Source organism: Topomyia yanbarensis, chromosome 2 (assembly GCF_030247195.1).
Source record: "Topomyia yanbarensis strain Yona2022 chromosome 2, ASM3024719v1, whole genome shotgun sequence".
NCBI classification, from domain to species: domain Eukaryota; kingdom Metazoa; phylum Arthropoda; class Insecta; order Diptera; family Culicidae; genus Topomyia; species Topomyia yanbarensis.
In genome coordinates this window covers 113959027-113979321 of record NC_080671.1, presented here as the reverse complement: position 1 = coordinate 113979321, position 20295 = coordinate 113959027, and the positions used below count along the sequence as shown (strand labels likewise).

The 20295-nt window shown below is 40.4% G+C and overlaps 2 protein-coding genes across 8 annotated transcripts in view; both read right to left on the bottom strand.

Moving 5' to 3' along the window:
• Positions 1 to 20295, bottom strand: part of LOC131679245 (dual 3',5'-cyclic-AMP and -GMP phosphodiesterase 11) — a 422056-nt gene that overhangs the window by 333664 nt on the left and 68097 nt on the right. The window lies entirely within an intron of this gene.
• LOC131679674 (uncharacterized) overlaps positions 104 to 20295 on the bottom strand; it is a 67204-nt gene continuing 47012 nt past the window's right edge. The window contains exons 3-8 of the mRNA XM_058960408.1: positions 2460 to 2798; positions 2229 to 2398; positions 1299 to 2123; positions 635 to 1237; positions 303 to 590; positions 104 to 258 (exon numbers count right to left, since the gene is read on the bottom strand). Of these exons, the coding sequence (XP_058816391.1) occupies positions 104 to 258; positions 303 to 590; positions 635 to 1237; positions 1299 to 2123; positions 2229 to 2398; positions 2460 to 2798 (2380 nt within the window). The remainder of the gene's footprint in view (positions 259 to 302; positions 591 to 634; positions 1238 to 1298; positions 2124 to 2228; positions 2399 to 2459; positions 2799 to 20295) is intronic.

The window sequence follows — 20295 nt, the reverse complement described above, 5'->3', positions numbered from 1 at the left end:
GCGGTAACTTTACTGGACAGGACAAAAGATATAGAAAAGCGGGCATCGGGCGGCTACCTTCTAACAGAGCAGTGACACCACCAACGAGCTGAGAACCGGCTTTTTAGTGCTGGGTAGGATGCGTCAACGCGTGTTTGGATGGACTCCGATCAACACAAGAATGTGTAAGTTGAGGATCAAAGGCCGTTTCTTTAACTACAGCATCATCAGCGTACACTGCCATCACGATGGTAGTCCCGACGACGAGAAGGAAACGTTCTATGCGAAGCTGAAGGAGGTTACAGCGGCTGTTCGCAACTTACTTACTTTTATTCCTGCGCACCCCTGGTGGTGCAAAGGGCCGTTGTGAAAGATCGCCATCCTGGGCGAATGCCCGTCATCGCCTTGACCTGCTGCCAGGTCAAACTTTCGTCGACTTCTTTTAGTTCCTTGTTGAAGCTGCGCCGCCATGAGCCCGTGGGTCTGCCTCTGCTGCGATGTCCTGCTGGGTTCCAGTCTAACGCTTGCTTGCAGATTTCGTTTCCGTCCCTGCGCAGAGTTTGGCCGACCCACCTCCACTTTCTTTCCCGAATTTCTGTCGCTATCGGCTTCTGATGACACGAATTATGTACCGCACGCATCTATTCATGAAAACCTGCAGCCGATGGTTCGCACCAGGTTTCACTGGCATATAGTAGTACAGATTTCACGTTCGAGTTGAATATTCGGGTTTCGGTGCGTCGACTAATCTGATTGTGTTTCCAGATATTTCTAAAGCTCGCAAAAGCAGCCCTCGCCTTCTTGATCCGTGCTCCTGTGTCGATCTTGGTGCCTCCATCAGACGCCATTTGGCTACCAAGATATTGGAAGCATTCGACATTCTCCACTGCTTGCCCAGCTACCGTAAAGCTGGAAGGGTTGACCATGTTTATATCCAACGATTTGGTCTTGTTGACGTTGATTTTGAGACCTGCCGCTGAGGAGCGATCGGCAAGATCATCAAGCTTACTCTGCATGTCAGAGCGCCGTTGTGCTAGGAGAGCAACGTCATCAGCCAATTCGAAGTCATCCAGATGCTCCATACTAATAGGTTGCCACAGCAACCCACGATTTGGTTCACGGTCAATCGCTCCTATCAGGATCTCGTCGATACCGATGAGGAACAGTAGCGGTGATAGAATACATCCTTGCCTAACTTGACCCGGATGGGGTCGTACAAGACGCCATCGTGCAATATTCTGCACGAAAATGCCTCGTACTGTGCTTCAATTAGACCGATGATTTTCTCAGGGACTTCCTTGCGTCTCAGGGCTCCCCACATATTTTCGTGATTCGGTCGAAAGCTTTTTCGTAGTCAATGAACACTAAGTAGAGAAACTCTTGGAATTCATTGACTTTCTCTAGGATAATACGGAGCGTGACAATATGATCCGCACAGGATCGTCCGGCACGGACTCCTGCCTGCTGCCGTCGGAAAGTTGCGTCAATCTTCTCCTGTATCCGGTTCAGGATCACTTTGCAGAGAACTTTAAGAACGATACACAGTAACATGATGCCCCGCCAATTATCGCTTACAGTCAGGTCACCCTTTTTGAGTACCTTCACTAAGACGCCTTGCATCCAGTCGGCCGGAAAAGTCGCGGTGTCCCAGATATTGTAGAATAATTGATGCAACGGTTGTGCAGATACTACGGGGTCAGCTTTGAGCATCTCTGCTGATATGCGATCGACCCCTGGGGCTCTGTTCGATTTCATGCTCTGGATGGCTGTTTCTATCTCTTGCAATGATGGAGCTTCGGTGTTGACGCGGGTAATACGTCGAACCCTTGGCGAATCGTGCCGAGTTGTTGGTGGCGTGGCCGACACTTGAAAAAGGTTTTCAAAGTGTTCGAACCAGCGTTTCAGCTGGTCAGCGCGGTCGGTTAACAACTGTCCAGACGTATCTTTCACGGGCATCGTAGCATTAATCTTTGTCCCACTAAGGTGGCGTGAAATATCGTAGAGGAGACGGATGTCGCCAGTGTTTGCGGCTTTCTCACCTTCGTCGGTTAGGGAGTCTGCCCACGCTCTTTTGTCCCGTCTACATGAGCGTTTCACTTCCTTCTCTAGAGCCGAATAGCGCTGACGGGATGCGGCTTTGGCTCCTAGTGTTTAAGCTCGCTCAATCACGGCTTTGGCGTCCCTTCATTCCTCTATCTTCTTCCAGGTGTCATCTGTGATCCACTGTTTTCTCTGGGTACGTAGCTCACCCAGATTATTCTCGCCGGTGGCGATGAAGGCGTTCTTGATGGTGGTCCATTGATCTTCTACACTTCCACCTTCGGGAATTTCTGCAGCATGGTTCTCCAGCTCATCGACAATGGACCTTCTTACCGCAGCATCTTCCAGACGACGTGTGTTAACGCCCGATCGTCTCCTGCTGTCGATGAATCCTTGTAATACGCAGCCGGATCTCGCCGATTAGGAGATGGTGGTCGGACGCTACATCGGCGCTACGCTTGTTAAGCACATCAAGGAGGCTTCTTCTCCATTTGCGGCTGATACAGATGTGGTCGATTTGATTTTCCATGAAGCCATCACGGGAAACCCATGTCACTTTGTTCACTGGCCGATGGGGGAAGAGCGATCCCTCGATCACCATGTCATTGTCGCCACAAAACTCTGCAAGCAGCTCTCCGTTTTCACTCATTTCTCCGAGGCCATGACGTCCTATGACGCACTCATAGTCTGAATTATCGGAGCCCACCTTCGCGTTTAAGTCGCCCGTGTAGATCTTGATATCACCTTTCGGAATTTTATCCACGACAGCATTCAGTTGACTGTAAAAGTGTCATTGGAAACATTGCATCATGGTAAGATTTCGAACTCGTGTTCTGAATTTGGCAACGATTATTCTCTCATTAATAGGCTCCCACTTCATTAGCGCAGTGTAGACGTGCGCACGTGCAGCAGCAAGAAAGCGTGTTTCGACAACCTGTGTGAGAGTACCAACGCGAATGCCTACAGAATCGTGATGGTCAACACCAAAGGGGGCTCTTCACCCCCAGAACGGTCTCCGGACCGGTTGGCGATGATTATCGAAGTACTCTTCCCGTCTCGAGCTACAAGCCCCTGGCCACCTGCGCTACGAGACAGTGCGGGCACGGCCGAAATGGCGACTCCGGTGACGAATGAAGAACTACTCGCAGTGGCTAATTCCCTATCAATGAACAAAGCTCCAGGGCCGAATGGAGTTCCAAACAGCTCTCAAGGCAGCGATCATAACGAACCCGAACATGTTCAGACTAGCTATGCAGAGATGCCTTGACGAGTGCCGCTTCCCCGATAGATGGAAAAGGCAGAAATTGGTGCTGTTGCCGAAACCCGGGAAGCCGCCAGGCGACCCATCGGCGTACAGACCAATCTGTCTGATCGACACGACTGGCAAATTCAACAGCGCAAGCTAGGATGCCATCGCGCTCTCGTTACACCGGCTTAGCCTACCGCTGGGTCTGTACCGGATCCTGGAAAGCTACTTCCAGAACCAGGGTCAAGATCGTAGGCTTTGCCGACGACGTAACCTTGGAGGTCTACGAGGAGTCAATCCCTGAGGTAGAACTAACTGCAGAACACGCGATCAACACGGTGGAGGAATGGATGAGCGCGAGAGGCCTGGAGCTCGCTCAGCATAAGACGGAGGTAGTTATCGTCAACAACCGCAAGTCGGCACAACATGCAGTTATCCATGTGGGAGAAGTCGTGATCACCTCACAGCGGGTCTGAAGTCTCTCGGAGTCGTTATAGACGACAAGCTGACCTTCGGCAGCCATGTCGACTATACATGCAAGAGAGCGTCGACTGCTGTAGCGGCACTATCGAGGATGATGTCCAACAGCTCAAAGGTGTGCGCCAGTAGACGTAGGTTACTGGCAGGCGTTGCCGTATCTATCCTCAGGTACGGCGGCCCGTCATGGTCAAGAGCACTGAGGGTAACCAGTTACCTACAGAAACTGGAGCGCACCTACCGCGTGATGTGCCTCAGAGTGATATCTGCCTACCGCACGGTATCACACGATGCATCCTGCGTGATAGCGAGCATGATGTCAGTCGGGCTGGTCATTCGGGAAGATGAGGAGTGCTTCGAGCTACGTGGAAATAGAGGAGCCCGCGAGTGCACCAGGGTGACCTCGGTCGCCGGATGGCAGCGTGAGTGGGATAACCCCTAGAAAGGTAGGTGGACATACCGGCTGATACCTAACATATCAACCTGGGTGGGCAGACCCCATGGGGAAGTTCACTTCCATCTGACACAATTCCTGTCAGGCCATGGCTGCTTCCGACAGTACCTCCACAGGTTCGGGCACGCGGAGGTCCCAGCTTGCCCTGACTACCCAGGTGTAGACGAAACTGCCGAACACATACTGTTTGTGTGTCCTCGTTTCGACGTCGAAAGGAGAGCAATGCTTGACGTCTGTGGCTGGGACAAAACCCCTGATACCCTTATTCAGCGGATGTGTCAATTGTTGGAGAAGTGGAACGCAGTCTCGACTGCAACCACCCAGATTGCCTGTAGGCTACAGGGAATTTGGGGCACCGAGCAACAGACGACGGGCACGACTAACTAGTGATTGGTTAGTTGGAGCGAAAAAGGCCGAGCGCAGAAAAAGTGAGTGAATGGTCTGTTCATGCTGAGGCAGGTTTGGCGCAGCGACTGGCAACCGCGTAAGGGGTAAACCCAGCCACCCCGAAGCAAGGCAGAAGAGCGAGTGTATAGGCGTATATGTGGACTGCCTCATGCCAAGATGGGAGGGTCGTAGCGTAGTATGTTGGGACTTAGCTATCGATGCCTTGTGGCGTGGCAGGGGAGTGATAGGGTGAGCATCCAAGTCAGTCTCACACGGTATGTTAAGGGTGAGCACAAAAGTCAGCCTCACAGGGTATGCCAGAAGTGGGGCCTAAGAAAAATATCCCACATGGGATGCCAGGGGGAGCGACAGGCGTGTAGTAGAGTGGTACGATCGAGAGTGAACCAGATGATAGGGTGAGCATACAAGTCAGCCTCACATAGTATGGGAGAGGCGAGCACAAAAGTAAGCCTAGCAAGGAATGAAAAAGGTGAGCACAAAAGTCAGCCTAAGTAAGCCTCATACAGGACGTATGAACGCGTGAGCGAGTGTGAATGAGTACATTAAGTACAGCCATCCTCTCAGAAGTAATACCGAGAGGTAGTTCCTGGGGGGAACGATGGCGGAGCCCAATGGAGTTTAGTCAGTATTAATAGAAGCGTCACCATTCGAGCCCGACTCGCCCCCAGTACACCCCGTGTGGTAGCTTGGACACCTACTAATAGCACGTGTACTGGGTTAGTACGTAAACGTCTTCTCCATTGTTAAAAAAACGAAAAAAGGAGGGTGAGGTGTGAGGGGAGAGGGGAGTAACTCATCTCCGTGAACTCCTTGCTACGCCTCTGTTAAAACCCAGAAACCTTATGCCAGTCGAAAAAAATTAGTTTGACGATTTTCAGAGTAATTGCATATCCTTTCTAAATGAGAAAGGCAAAAATTTCTGTGTGTTCGCTCTCTTAAACCCGTAACTCCGAAACCGGAAGCCGGATCAACTACAAATGCAATAGTAGCCTATGGGAGCGTTATACCGTTCATTTGAAACTAAGTTTGAACAATTTGGTTCAGCCATATCTGAGAAAAGAGAGTGAGATTAGAATATACATACACACACATACACACACACACACATACAGACATTTGCTGATCTCGACGAAATGAGTCGAATGGGATATGACACGCGGCCCTCGGGGCCGGGATTACGTTGACAATTTTCAGAGTGATTGCATATCCTTTCGATACGAGAAAGGCAAAAAGTAATAATGGAATATTTGTTTAACGACATAAACTATTTTCAATTGGATTCTTAATTAAGGGGTTACATACCTTTTTAGTGATAAAAATGTCAAGAAAGTTTGAATTTACGCAAAGGAATAAAGCATTGATTTCTATACATCAAACTTATAATATTTTGGTAGTACATTTTTCAGTAAAATTAACAATCATAAGTTTATAAAAATAAATTAACAATCGGCGGAGTTATGGCTTTTTCTCCGAAACCCGTTTTTATTTAAGAGCTTTGCGGTGATCACGATTAACCCTTTCATACCCAACTTTTTGCTAGTGCATGTAGGGTTTCAAAACTATTTTTCCTTGAAAATGGTGGGATCAAGAAATATGAAAAGCCTTTCTTCATAAAGATAGCTCCTTCCCTTGCAGTGTTAGAAGCTGCTCAATTTCTACCGTCCAATGCTCAATATAATTTTTCTAGAATATTTAGAATAGTCCAATTGCGTGAAAAACGTAGCCAAAGACAGTCTAAATTGATGTTTTATCAGTTTTCAATAATATTGTACCATAACGAAAATATATGAAAAATTAATTTTCCGTCGTCAACGTAAACTGGCAGCACTGCTCCGTCGGAATCTAATCAGATTACTTGCTATAACTTCTGTTCTAGAGTTGATCCTTATAACTGGTAATGCTCAAATGAAAGGCAATAGTCACATTTATGAGCCTTACTTGTTTTTGTGAGCAAATCTTGCCTTAATTAAAAGTTATAGCTATTTAAAAACATTGTTGTCCTCAAACAACATGGGCATGAAGGGGTTAAAGACCAATAGATCATCTAAAAACCCAAAACTCAAAAAATTCCATTAGTATATGAGTATTCCTCGTACCTTAACGATTAGTTGAATAAATAATATTTTTCCCTGCATTCGAGAACGTTATTAGTAAAAAATCGCTGTTTTAAGCTCTAAACATTATTTTAAAAAATTCTTATCCGTGAAACAAAAATTTATAAATAAAAGAGACATTGGAAAAAGCACGTGAAAAATTAATTACGATCATTTGAAAAAAAATAGGAAAATTGATTGAGTAGTTTTTCGGCAATCGTGACCATTTTTAGTAAAACGACATTTCGAGATAATCAAGTTTAAAATTTCAACTTACCACTGCTCTTGGTAGACGAAGCGCGCTTGGAAGCGCCGTAACTTTCGATCTATTTCTCGGATCTTCATAAAAACTTGGGAAAATATTCTCAAGGAAAAAAATTCGATTTTATGAAAAATGGAAAAGGTAAGTTAATGCTTAACATACCTAGTCTTGGCATAGACAGACAAGTCTATCTATGCCAAGACACATACGGGTGAACTCGGGTGATTCGTAGTTATGCTGCCTAAGCTCGACCCTCATCAGCAGAAGACAAAAGTTAAACCCGTACGATATTAAGCCTGTTTTAATGACCCTGCCATTTCTAGTTTTCCGATCTGATTACTTCACATCCTTGCTCTCACTTGAGTACTATGGCTCTAATTTTCATTACTTTCCTTGCCCAGTAATCTCTAGCTAATTGAATGTCATTAAAATGTGAAAAATAAGTTAATAAAAATATGCTTATTTGCTAAATTAGACAATATCTTCTCACAAACTGAGTTTTATTGGATTCTGAGATGATTATGACTTTCATCGGTTTAGTTTTCGACAAAAATAGAAAAAAATTCAGTTTGGACAAGGAAATTTTTTTTCAAATAACTTTTTTTTTCTTAAAAGTGCCCAACTTGAACTTTTGACGGTTGGTAGGGAACATAATTATCTATCTTGGAACGAAATTTCATCCAAATCAAAAATGGTTTTTTTTGTAAATCGACTTTAAATTTTTTAAATCGATTTTTTTCAGTGTAGGAGTCAATGAAGAATTTTTTCAATATTTTTATTCGAAAATTGGACTAATTTTGTGAAAACCACTCCTACAACATTTTTTGTAGGATTTGTCATTTTTAGACTACAGCCATTTTAAAAAAATGGGTAAAAAAGTTTGGCCCTTTTCAAAAAACAGTCTAGATCATTTTTGGAAAAACAAAGTATGCAAAGTGGCTTTCTGTGACAAAGTCTTCATGTACAGAAAGTTTAATTAGAATCTGAGAGGGTGCTGTCAACTCTGAATACGATTTGGCGCGAAATTCGTCCTGTTTCCGTGAGTCAATCAGCTCCAGGCCTTATCACGATCTACTTGGATAGTCTCCGACGGAGAACTCACCCTACTCCGACCGATAGTTTCCCGATGAAGGAATTTCTCCCGATACCCGCTTCCTTGAGCCATTTAGCTCCCAGCTTTATCGAGATCAACTCTGATATCATCCTACTCCGGCTGAGCGTTCCCCGGCAACGGTGCCGGTGTTTGTTTTGTGAGCCAATTAGCTCCAATTTTCGTCGCGATTCTGTCGGGTAGTCCACGGCGGCGAATCTACCCTACCGAGAACACTCCGGCGGTAGATTTCTTCCGATACCGATGTTCATTTCCGTGAGCCATTTAGCTCCTCGCTTCGTCCCGATCTACTCGGCGGTGGACCTAACCTATATGATTTATCACTTTTAACTTATGGCGACAGACGACATCCAACAAAACAAACCAGCGAGCGGCGACTAGGATAATGGGTCCGATCCAATCGTTATAAATCAATTTAGCTGTGTCAAGACAATTAGTTGTAAAATTTGCCTACCGGTTTCGAGCATTGCTTGGTGTTGGTTTGTAACTTTGCTCGCACTTCCAGGAAGAGGATCTCGTCAACCGAACAACAAGCAATTCTTTGAACTCGGGACCACCAAGGTAGCGTCCGATTGCCGCCAAATCAGGGGATCTACATCGTTAGATAGGACCATTTACTCGGTGTCAGCAGGTCCCATATGGCAACTGGTCGCTATTATTGAAAGAAGAAAAAAGGCAACGATCGCGCATTGACGGCCCAGGAATTCAATTAGTATTCTTGGAAGCTCCGCGGTCCGGCTTGATGGTCACTGAAAGCCACCACGAATTGCGTATGGTGTCGTGTGCCGTCCGTCCTATTGAGTTCGAATCGGAGCTCTAAGTGTTCAAACACGTATAACATGACACGCAGAAGTCACATGCGGGTTATGCAGGTTTGCTGAATGCTAAGCACACCTGTGAAATGCTTGATTTAATTTAAATAAATAAATATATAGTTGTTCTTTGGATCTAAATATTATATACACGTAGATACTCTATTCGCTTTTCAGATATCATGCAGAAACAGATGTATGATTCCAATATTCTTCAACGAAATAAACGTCGAGTTGTGTCGTTTTTTCTATTGATTAAAGTTGACTCTCTATAGTTCGATATTATGTGTGGACTTTAAGAATGTCTTATATCCAATTTAAAACCAAAACGAATTTGTTCAACCGCAAACTTCTTTCCGTGACAGCCGTGAGGTATGCACGGTCGCCATAGCAACGGCTATCACACTAACATTCCCTTCCTTCCCCAATATCTGTAATGACGTGGCCGGCGCCTATCTTGACACTTATAAATTCAAACTCTCGAACCGTGCACATTGAGAATAAGGTACTCCGGAGCTCCATTTGTTAATTTTTTGTCCAATTTTCTTCTCAATCCCGTAGTAGGAATCAGGAATTATCAGGTCATCTTGCTCATGCTCAATATTTTTTCCGATAATGGTGATGATTTTTTCTAGAAAAAAAAGCAGTTTTTTGAAGGTTTTTGTACTCTCGTCTTTCTCATGTAAAGAAAGGCGATGCAATCGCTCCGATAATCGACGTTCCAACCAAGATCCAGAAGGCCGAATATCGTATACCCTACGATTCAGTTCGTCGAAATTCGGCAAAATATCTGTATGTATTCGGCAATTGCAAATTTTTATATTGTGACAAATATCACAATGAGAAAAAAATATATTAAATGCTATATACAGGGTGTTTGGTTCATGGTTAAGAATCTCTCTGCGGGTGATAGACTGCCATATTTGGAGAAAAAAATTGTTCTACACATACTATCAAATCTCAACCAATACAGAGTTGAACTTTTTGTGTAAAAAACTTATTTGTCTTAAAATACCTCTATCTTTAAAAGTATACTTTGTATTTTAAATGTTTCAGTTCCATTCGAAAGGTGAGAAAATTTCCTATTGAATAGTGTTCTAATATCTTTGGTAATTAGTTTTAATTACCTTTTAGCTGTAAAGTAGTTAAAAGTTAGTGTTTTTGAGGAGGTTTTTGCTAATTTTCTCGAAATAATGAAGTATGATTATAGCAATATCCATTATCCAAAAGTTGGGTTTTAGGACGATTCATAATTTGTTCTTGGACGTCATATTTATATCTCTTCTCATTTCTTTGTAATTTCATTACTATACTTTTTCTGTAACCGACTTGCAAGTGCTTAAAAGGCTCTAATCTGAAAAATATGCGTTATATCGTTATTTACAAGATTTCATTGGAAAGCTGAGATAATGTCCTATTAGTGTATGTACAAATATCTTTTAGTTAAGTGTACTAAATGATTTTTTACTAACAAAATAACTCAAAATTTGTGTTTTTTGGAGAGTTTTTTAATTATTCTAATTATTAATCAACAAAATTTATCGTAACTATTGTTCATTTGATGCCCCTTAATGTTCTCTATAACTTTTTATTTGACACTTTGTCTATATCTCTCTTCATTTCTTTGCTATTTAATAGTTAACACAGCATGACCTCGCCACAAATGTAGTGGGTTCGAAATCGTTATTTTTGCATACGAAACGATGTGATAAAAACGATTTTGCGTCGAAACCAAAAGAGATAATTGAATGGAGTCAAAGAAAGAACTGTAGAACTTGCTGAGATGCATTATTTCCATGATAATAATAGTGATGTTTATTATTTACTATTTTAAGAAATTTAACGAAAATGCTAATAATAGCACTAACTTTAAATTAATTTACTTTTAAAAGAATACTAAATTCACTTAACTGAAAGGTATTAATACATTTTTCACTGTAAAATTTTCCTGGCTTTCGAATAAAAAGAAAAAAAGTACAATAAGTGCCATAATTTTTCAATTAGAGCTGGTACTAGTGAAAATGAGATAAAAATATCCAAGTTGAATAACCCAAAATCATGAAAATAAGAAAAGGTAAGTGTATCATGTCAAAGAACGAATTAAGCAGCTCATCAAGACTAACAATCTAAATTATTAAAATGATGAGGTTAACTATTAGGATTTACAAGAAATGAACGAAAAATCGTTTAAAATTGTTTAATTTTCAATAAATTACTTTGAAAAGGCTACATAAACTCATTAGCTGAAACATGTGAGGGCACTACTCAATGAGAAATTTTCTCACCTTTCGAATGGAATTAAAATATTTAAAATACAAAGTATACTTTTAAAGTTAGAGGTATTTTAAGACAAATAAGTTTTTTACACTAAAAGTTCAATAACTCTGTAACGGTTGAGATTTGACGGTATGTGTAGAACAATTTTTTTCTACAAATATGGCAGTCTATCACCCGCAGAGAGATTCTTAACCATGAACCAAACACCCTGTATGAGGAAAATATAAAGGAATTTGAGGAAAACTATATTAAATGCTTCAAATATTGAAGTAACACATGGAAAATTACAGTTTATACCTTTACTGGAATAACACATTCTTAACATTTCATCTAAAAAAAAATATACGTTTCTCGCAGTATAGGGAAAGTTGGAGTCTTGAGATATTCGTTCCAAAAATCCTCTCTACCTAATAACTATTCTGCTTTATGGTAGAAATTAAAAATATTTTGCAGTTTTTCAAATGTGAAAAAATGTCAGAAATCAAATGGAACCTTTGAGATCTTTATCAGAATACAAGAAGTTGGGGTTCAAGAGCATTTGTCATTCATATTAAATTTTATCCTTTTTTAGTTATCACGAACGGGTGCTCCGCTTTCCACACCAGCGAATTGCTTGCCAAATCATGTATATTTTTGCAATCTTAAACGTTTCTTTATGCCTTTCTCAAATTTGACTTCCTTGGGATACTTCCGTAGTGCCTGCTTTATAATTGTCCAGTATTTTTCGATGGGGCTTAGTTCCGGGACGAAAGTGACCCCGTTGACTTCGAATTACTCCAGGACAACATTTGAATAGTGGCACGAAGCTAAATCCGGCCAGAAGATCCTAGTGCTCTCGTGTTGCTTCAACAGAGGAATTCCACGAACATCCGTCCGAACATCGTTAAAATCTTGGCCGATCATCCTAGATTCCGATGAAATTTTTGACGTGTCACCGGCATGGAAGACTAAACATTTTCCACAGTCAAGAAGATTATTTTGACTCAAGAACAATTTTTTAAAAGGGCGTAAAAGTTTTTATATGCAGCATTTTCGAAAAAAATTGTTCGATTACCGTATTTTATACAACAAAACAATCTGAGAACGAGTTACAGGGAATGAATACTTCTATACGAAAAAAATATAAACTGAAAAAAATGCTGTGTCATTTTTCACAATATCAAAAATTTATGTTAAAAATTTAAAATGCAAAAACCAATTTTCAAACGGTTTACAATATCGCCTTGATGTCAAAGGGAAAGATACAGCTAATCTTATGGGCCTTTTTAAAAACCTATTGTTGTTGATGGAGAAACGCGAATAATTTATGAAAAGGTCGTAAAAATAAAATAATTGTACTTTAAAAACAAAATTTAAAATATCTCGAAAACTACCACATTTCAGAAATTTTTTGTTATGAGCATTTCGATTTATAATAGCGTTTCAAATCATATTCAAAAAGAAAATTGTATTTTGACTGCAAATAGTATGAATTATGGAAAGATGTCAAAAGTTGTTGCTAGGAATTTTTTTTTATTGATAGCTTTTCCATGATCCAAATACACTTAAACAGTTTCTTTCACGTCTCCAAAACGATAAGCATTAGATTATTGACATTTTAGGACGGGGTAACACCAATAACTTATAAAAATTGTTTTTGTTGCAGCAAAATTCCAAACATCTCTAAAACTATTTAGGAAGATTTTTGATAAATGACTTTTGATTTGAAATGATACTTAGAATTATATTCTGTAAAAAAAACTATGGTTTTGTATGCCAAAAAGCAGGCTTCTCATAAACATCGACAAGTTTGTACCTGTGTACAAAATTTCGTGCACGCGTTCAACCTCAAACATGCTTCGTCTCGATGCACAGGTTCGCCTCGAACATCGAACCCAAGCGAACTATAATTCAAACATCCGTGTACATACGAGAGTGAAAAAGGAGAAAACTGGTGCCACGAACCAATGTTTACGCACACCGTGTACGTACATGGGGTTCGGGTGTACAGGTGAACATGTGCAAGAGTTTCGGTACAAAGCAGCGTGTTCGAATTCATACAGTAAGTGTGGGTTTAATAATGTTTTTGTGGAAAATGACACAACATTTTTTCAGTGTTTATTTTTGTTTCGTACAGAAGTATTCATTCCCTATAACTTGATCTCAGATTGTTTTGCTGTATAAAATACAGTAATTGAACAAAAAAAATTGAAATTAATCCATATAGAAACGTCTACGCCCGTTTGAAATATTGCAATTGGCAGAGAAAATCATGGAGATTCATAAACTGAACACAACTGCGAAGTTTCGTTCGAATTGACGATGGTCATATTTTGCGGTCGGTCAGTTTCTCATGGAAACACGGAAAAAAATGTTCCCAAAATCGTGAATAAAGTGCCATGAATTCTGGAACAATCACGTTTTACGTTACGAAAACATGGCCATGACCAAAAATCATGGCTTTTATAATTATGTTCAATTTCCCTTCAGTAACGCCCGCATAACGCTTTCATTTGTGGAAATATTTGATTTTGTTTTGTGAACTTCAGTCACGGTTTCCGCCAAGAACTAGTTCATAACTTTATGAATATTATTCATAAAACCAAAGGTTGACTCATGATTTTTTTCATAGTTCCTTTCATAGTTCACAACATCGAAATATTCTGACTATTTTTCGTGAATTATTTTACGAAATTCGGAATTTTATTCATGAACCCATTCAATTCTCGTGAACTAATTCATGATCCCTAATATATTAGTCCCAGTCCAATATCCGTGCTCGTGAAATGGTTCACAAAATCATCAAGTATTATTCATGCATTCATGAACTGGTTCATGATTCCTAATATATTAGTTACGATTCAATATCCGTGCTCGTATAATAGTTCACGACATCATGAAATATTATTCATGTATTCGTGAACCAGTTCATGATACCTAGTATAATAGTCACAACTTACCAATCGTTTTCGTGAAACAGTTCACGAAATCATAAAATATTATTCATGTATTCGTGAACTGGTTCATGATTTTTAATGTGTTAGTTACGATCCAATATCCGTGCTCGTGCAATAGTTCACGAAATCATGAAATATTATTCATGTATTCGTGAACTGGTTCATGATAGCTAGTTTAATAGTCACAACTTATCATTCGTTTTCGTGAAAAAGTTCACGAAATCATAAAATATTATTCATGTATTCATGAACTGATTCATGATTCCTAGTGATTTACGATCTATCTAGTGTCTATTTGTGTGCTTTTGATATTTAGAAGATATCCCTAATCATTTACAATTTCATGCAACATGGTAATGAAATGTTTACGTGAGCTCTGTCACAAAAATTGGAGTATTATTCGTGCAATCATTTTTCTTCCATACACTTTTTTAATGAAATACCCAGTTGCTAGCGACCAGTAATAAATACAAGCAGTACATATAAAAAAATTATTAGAACCTAGAACCTCGTTATTCATTTGATAAGGTTCACTGTGATGTCCGGACAGAAAACGAAAACTGCACTGGGAACCTCAAATAGTGTGCGTGATATAATTCACAAAACCAGATATCGCGAATGAGACTTATTCTATTAATGTTCCAGTTCATATTGGCTCGTTATTCCGAGTAAAAAAACCATCAGTAACCAAAAAAATAATAGATCACGATAAGGCGAAGAGAATTTACGAATACGATGATAAACGAGGTTTATTATTCATAATTTTGAATACGAGGTTTATTATTTATAATTTCAGGAACTTTGTCACGGTTTTCGTAAATCATCCAGTTAATGAAATCGTGACTTTTTGCTCATGAATTTATGAACGGATTTTTTTTTCCCGTGCATGATTTGGAGCATTCTGCACTTTGTACGTATGCAGTCCTTCCAGGTCCTTGGCTCTCTGAACGAAAGACTTGAACAGATTCAATTTTTTGCCACATCCCTGACCGAAGCATTGGGATTCCACAGAAGAACTTTCACTACACGCTTGTGATCCTGTTCACTAACCAAATATCCATTCCGACCGCATATCTCCTTCCGATCGATGTTAAGAGTTTTGTAGTAACGTTTAATTACAAAACCCACCGTTGACTGCAGGATTCCGAGTTGTTTTCCGATGTCCCGATGAGAGAGTTGAGGGTTTTCCAAGTGCTTGCACAAAATCAATTCGCGACGTTACTTTTCGTGTGACGCCATTGTTTACAATTTATGAAAAACTGACAGCGATAAAAATACAGTGTAAACAATACACTCTAAACCACTTCGATCGACACAAATTTTCAAAAGAAAATACGAAACTAGTTATTTTCTACGGCGTGTTTTCCATGATGCAATGTAATCCGCATATACCCCGAATTAAACATGATTTGCAGTAAGCTGGGTCTGGGCCTTGGGTGGTGTATTTCCGGAAAGGGTTTTTCCCTTTCCGGAAATACAGTATTAATTATTGTAGTTAATTTATTGGAAGTTTCTCGGGACCTGGCAGCGCAGTATTCGGCCGTTACGCAGATAGTGAGGGTGCGAGGTAAACAAAGTACGGGTTATCGTGAATTATCTTGATCTCAACCAGAAAACCAAGACTGCTTGCTTCAAACGTTTTTCGCAGGACTGTTGTGTCAACGTACCTGCTAAGGCGGTGGAGATCGACGGGGTCATCTCTTCAAACCGAGTCCGAAATACAAAGAGACCTGTTCAAGTACGAGGTTGGCTGCTTCAAAGACCCTTCACTTCAACCGGTAAAAAAATATTGGAATTCAAAGAATTGTGTTCAGCGAAAACAGCGAATTATCAGAGTGCCACATATTCTCTATCAGACTCGGTTGGGGTGATCTTCGCCGGGTCTTCTCTTCCTAATTATGACCTCCTGGGTAAGGTTCATCTACCTGTTCACCTGTTTGTACCACGGGTCATGCACTGCACTAAATTCAATCAGCAAGGCCATACAGCCACCTTTTGTGGCAACAAGAAACGGAGCGACAAAGGTCGGGGAGAATATGAGGATGATTCTGGCGGCAGAGAGACTGAATTTTCTGCGGGAGGACTTAAGGCAATTTTTATGCAAAAATGCTCAAGAATACCTCGCCACCTGTCCATACCGAAAATTTCATTGCTCATTTGGCTCGTGTGGAGCAAGAGGTTGACGATCCTCAAGAGGGAACATCTTTTGCTAACCCAGGGGAGTTCAGAAAGAGAAGAAATCTTTTCTCCTCTGAACTACCTCGTAAGGGTCCCTAGGTATCATCCTCTGCGAGTATGCCAACTACACCTCACAACAAGATTAGAATTGCTGCCTTAAAGCCGAAGCAAGTGGCTACTGGACTTGGTAATTTTAGTTCCAAGAAGGAGTACCCAGCACTTCAAGGGACATCAAAAAACCCCAAATGTACCCTTTTTTCAAAATTAAGCCCAATACTGGGCTAATGAAATTTTCTGATATTGTGGACTTTATTTTCCCAGCTTTTTATGTTACTGATATTCTTAAAAATCTTCGGATACCTTTTCTCCATACTGTGCAAACATTTTTGAAGCAGTTGACTACTAATTGAGCGATCGTATCCTGCGATGACTAAGTCACCGTCGAGGTCACCGATTCGATTACTATTCTACAGTGAAATTACAGAAGTATCCTCCCGAAAACCGATTCCTTCAAAATTTTATTAAACAGTTTAAAATGTGATGTGTTTGCAGTATGTGAAACTTAGGTAACTTCCGATATATTCACGAATCAATGTAATTTACAGGAATCGAGAAAACTCCTACGGAGAGTACTTTTGGGATTAAAAAGTGCTATTCTTTCTATCGGGTTACCTGTTTTCGACACCGGACATTGAAGTTGCCACTTGTCAAGTTCTAATCAAAGGCCTTTGACCTTTGCATTACTTTCAACTACATTCTTCCAAGAGCTTCGCATGGAGCACTGCGCACTTCATAATATCACGGAATTCCTACCGGCACCGCGGTACGTTCTAGAAGACTTGTCCTCCCACGGTACGGGTACGGTATGGGTTTGTCTTTACGATGATAATAGGTTGACATTAATCTAAGATCTTTGCAACAATTTCAACATGATCATGTTATACACCAGTGGTTTTCAACCTTTTCGTTCCATGTACCCCTTTCCGAATATTGATCGCCATGATGTACCCCTTTCTGAAAATTGTTTACCATCATTACCCTGTAGGGTTGCTACCCCTCCTGGTTTGACCCGGAGGCTCCAGTTTTTGGAGAGGATCTCGGAAAAAAAAATTTCGGAAGACACCGAAGTATGCTTCTCAGATGCTACTGCTTTCCTGCCTGCTTCACGTTACTTAGCTGTGGCAGAGAGCAAAGGTTGTTTGGCTACTCCTCCACAGCGTGAATGGCCGGTGCTTTTGGAATATTTTCGTTAGCCAGAGAAGTGAAATTTCACACCTATCTAAGTGGACACTACGGTTTACAAACACGATAAATTTACAGCTAATAAGAAAAGCTCAAAGTGGTGTGCATCATGCTTTGCCAAAACAAAATAACAAACGATCAATGTGAGTCAATATTGGTGATTGATACTTCGACGAGTTACAAGAAGAATGAATGAGTTTATACTTGTCTAATTTAAACTCAGTAGATAGGTCAGATAGGTTCAAAGTGATTTTAAAAAAACCTATTCCAGGACAGTAAAAATTTCCGGATGAAAACCTTACAAAAGGTAGTAACCCTATTACCATGTAAAAAAGATTTTCAGTTGGATGAATGCCACAATTTTACAATCAGTATCCTGTTCCAGGGCACTCTCAGTAAGTATCTCAATTCTTGACATACTGAAACAATATATAAAGACAAATACCAGAGGGGAATGCTTGGATAACAAGTTAAAATTTTTCACCCCCAACAATCATCCAATTTACCCCTGGGGGTGAATTCACCCCCGGTTGAAAACCACTGTTATACACGGAAGAAATGACACGAATTCCTACACCACCAACATGCACAAGCGCGTTGGATTTATCGCTATGCTCGACATCGTTACAGATAGAATGCATAAGGAAGGTGATCGAATCCATTTTCGAATCGAATTTCTTCCGGAGGAAGTGTACAGGTTTTGGCTGGCTTGATTCTCGACAGCGCGAAACAAGCTCAGACTAAACCAGTACCCATACACGGTCTCCCACCCCGTGGTGGGAAAAAGAGTGCTCAGAACTGTTCGCACTGAAGTCCACCGCGTACAAACCCTTCCGGGATGACAGGTTACCCTCTATCTATCGACAGAGCGCGTCGTTAGAAACGCCAATGAAGTGTCTAATGAAAGTTTAAAAAAACGTAGTTATTATCGCCGGCTCGTTGACAGGTTAACGAGAGAAACATCGATGAGCACTCTTTGTAGCATGGCCCAGCGTATGCGTAATCGACACAATACCAACGAAAGCGTAGAATATTTAATCCGTAGTATATTAGCTTTAGCTGTCTCGGTTAGAGCATCCATCCCGGGATTTTTGGATCTCCCGGGATTCCAGATTCCCGGGAAATTGTATTTTCTCATTCCCGAATCCCGGGAAAAAAGATTTTTAATTTATTTCAAAAGGCTTAGGTTCTGCGCAAGAAATTCTGTAGAAAATATCTTTATCGGCAAACATTTGGAGTGAGTAGTGAATGCAGATGCTTTTTCAACTGATTTGCAGATCTTTGGACTGTATATCTTTAGGTTCGCTGATATGTTCTCATGATTTTTTAGGTATATAGTCCAAGCCTTGCTCAAAATACTACTAAAAATGTTGATATTTTCATGCAAAAATGGATTAATTTGCTGGCCGTTGTACCGAAGCATTTCCTTTCAGTAGCGTTAGTGATGCGCACGATATCTCTGCAACCGATGAGCCGATTGATCAGATTTTTAACAGTTCTTTTAATAGTTAGATCTTGAATGAATGCAATCAAATTAGTAATTGAAATGGCGGTAATTTCTTAAAAAATCGATGAGTGTTTGTTTCAAAACTTGGGATGGTTTGTAGTGATATCATGTTTAACGCAAACGCTATTTAAAATAAAGAATGTTTCTAGAACGTTTGCAGATTAATTTGGTCGGTTCATCGAATGCATACTTCGTCTAATTTGTTATACCGTAACTGTAATATCTGTAAATTTTTGGATGTATGAAAAGAAAGACATAATGCTGTAGCTGTCCAATATCATGCGCATCCAACCTATTTGAATGCCACTTTCAAGGATGCAGGCAGGATTTTTGAAGGGATAAGATCAAGCAATCCAGATACTCGCCCGTAACAGGAAATTGATGGTAGGCTTCATCCATCGCTGCACAATTCGTCCATTATCTGCTTGATTTTGATTCACACTTAATTCGGAATGATGCTGATCCTACAGCGACAGAAATGGATTCCATATATCACATTCTCTCATTTGATCGGAAATAACTGCACAATACCCTGAACATAACCGTTTCATTCAAGATTACCTAAGAAGGTGCTTTACATTAAAGTGATCCATTGTATGAGAACAACGAATTCCAATTTTGGGCAGTAACTCCAGCAGCTGCGTTTAGTATATCGTCCCAATCGTATCCGTGATTACCAAAATTTAGGTTATACATATAGTCAAGAAAAATCAAAAGATGTTGATGTTGCGTAAACTTATTGACTAGTTATCAAATGATTGAATAATGTGTAGGACACCAATTCGCCTTTTTCTGACAACTGCTTTTAGAACAGATATACATGCAATCAAACGGGTTTGAAAACTTTTCAATTTATTCTTTTTACATTTCTTATAAAAGAAATGTATAGAATTCGCTCAAACTTTCAAGATTTTTTCCGAGGCCCGGAGGGCCGAGTCTTATATACCAATCGACTCAGCTCGACGATTTGGGACAATGTCTGTGTGTGTGTGTGTGTGTGTGTGTGTGTGTGTGTCTGTGTGTGTGTGTATGTAACGGACAAATTCTCATTCATGTTTCTCAGCAATGGCTGAACCGATCTTATCCAAACCAATTTTAAATGAAAGAACTAAAAAACAGTATGAACGCTATTAATTTGTTTTTGATTCTGATGTTTAGTTTTCAAGACATGAATGTTTGAATGCGTAAAAATGGCGTTTTTTGCAGTTTTTTTGAATTATCTGCCGAAATTGACAATACAGATTAACAATTTATATGTTTTTAGACAGCTTTA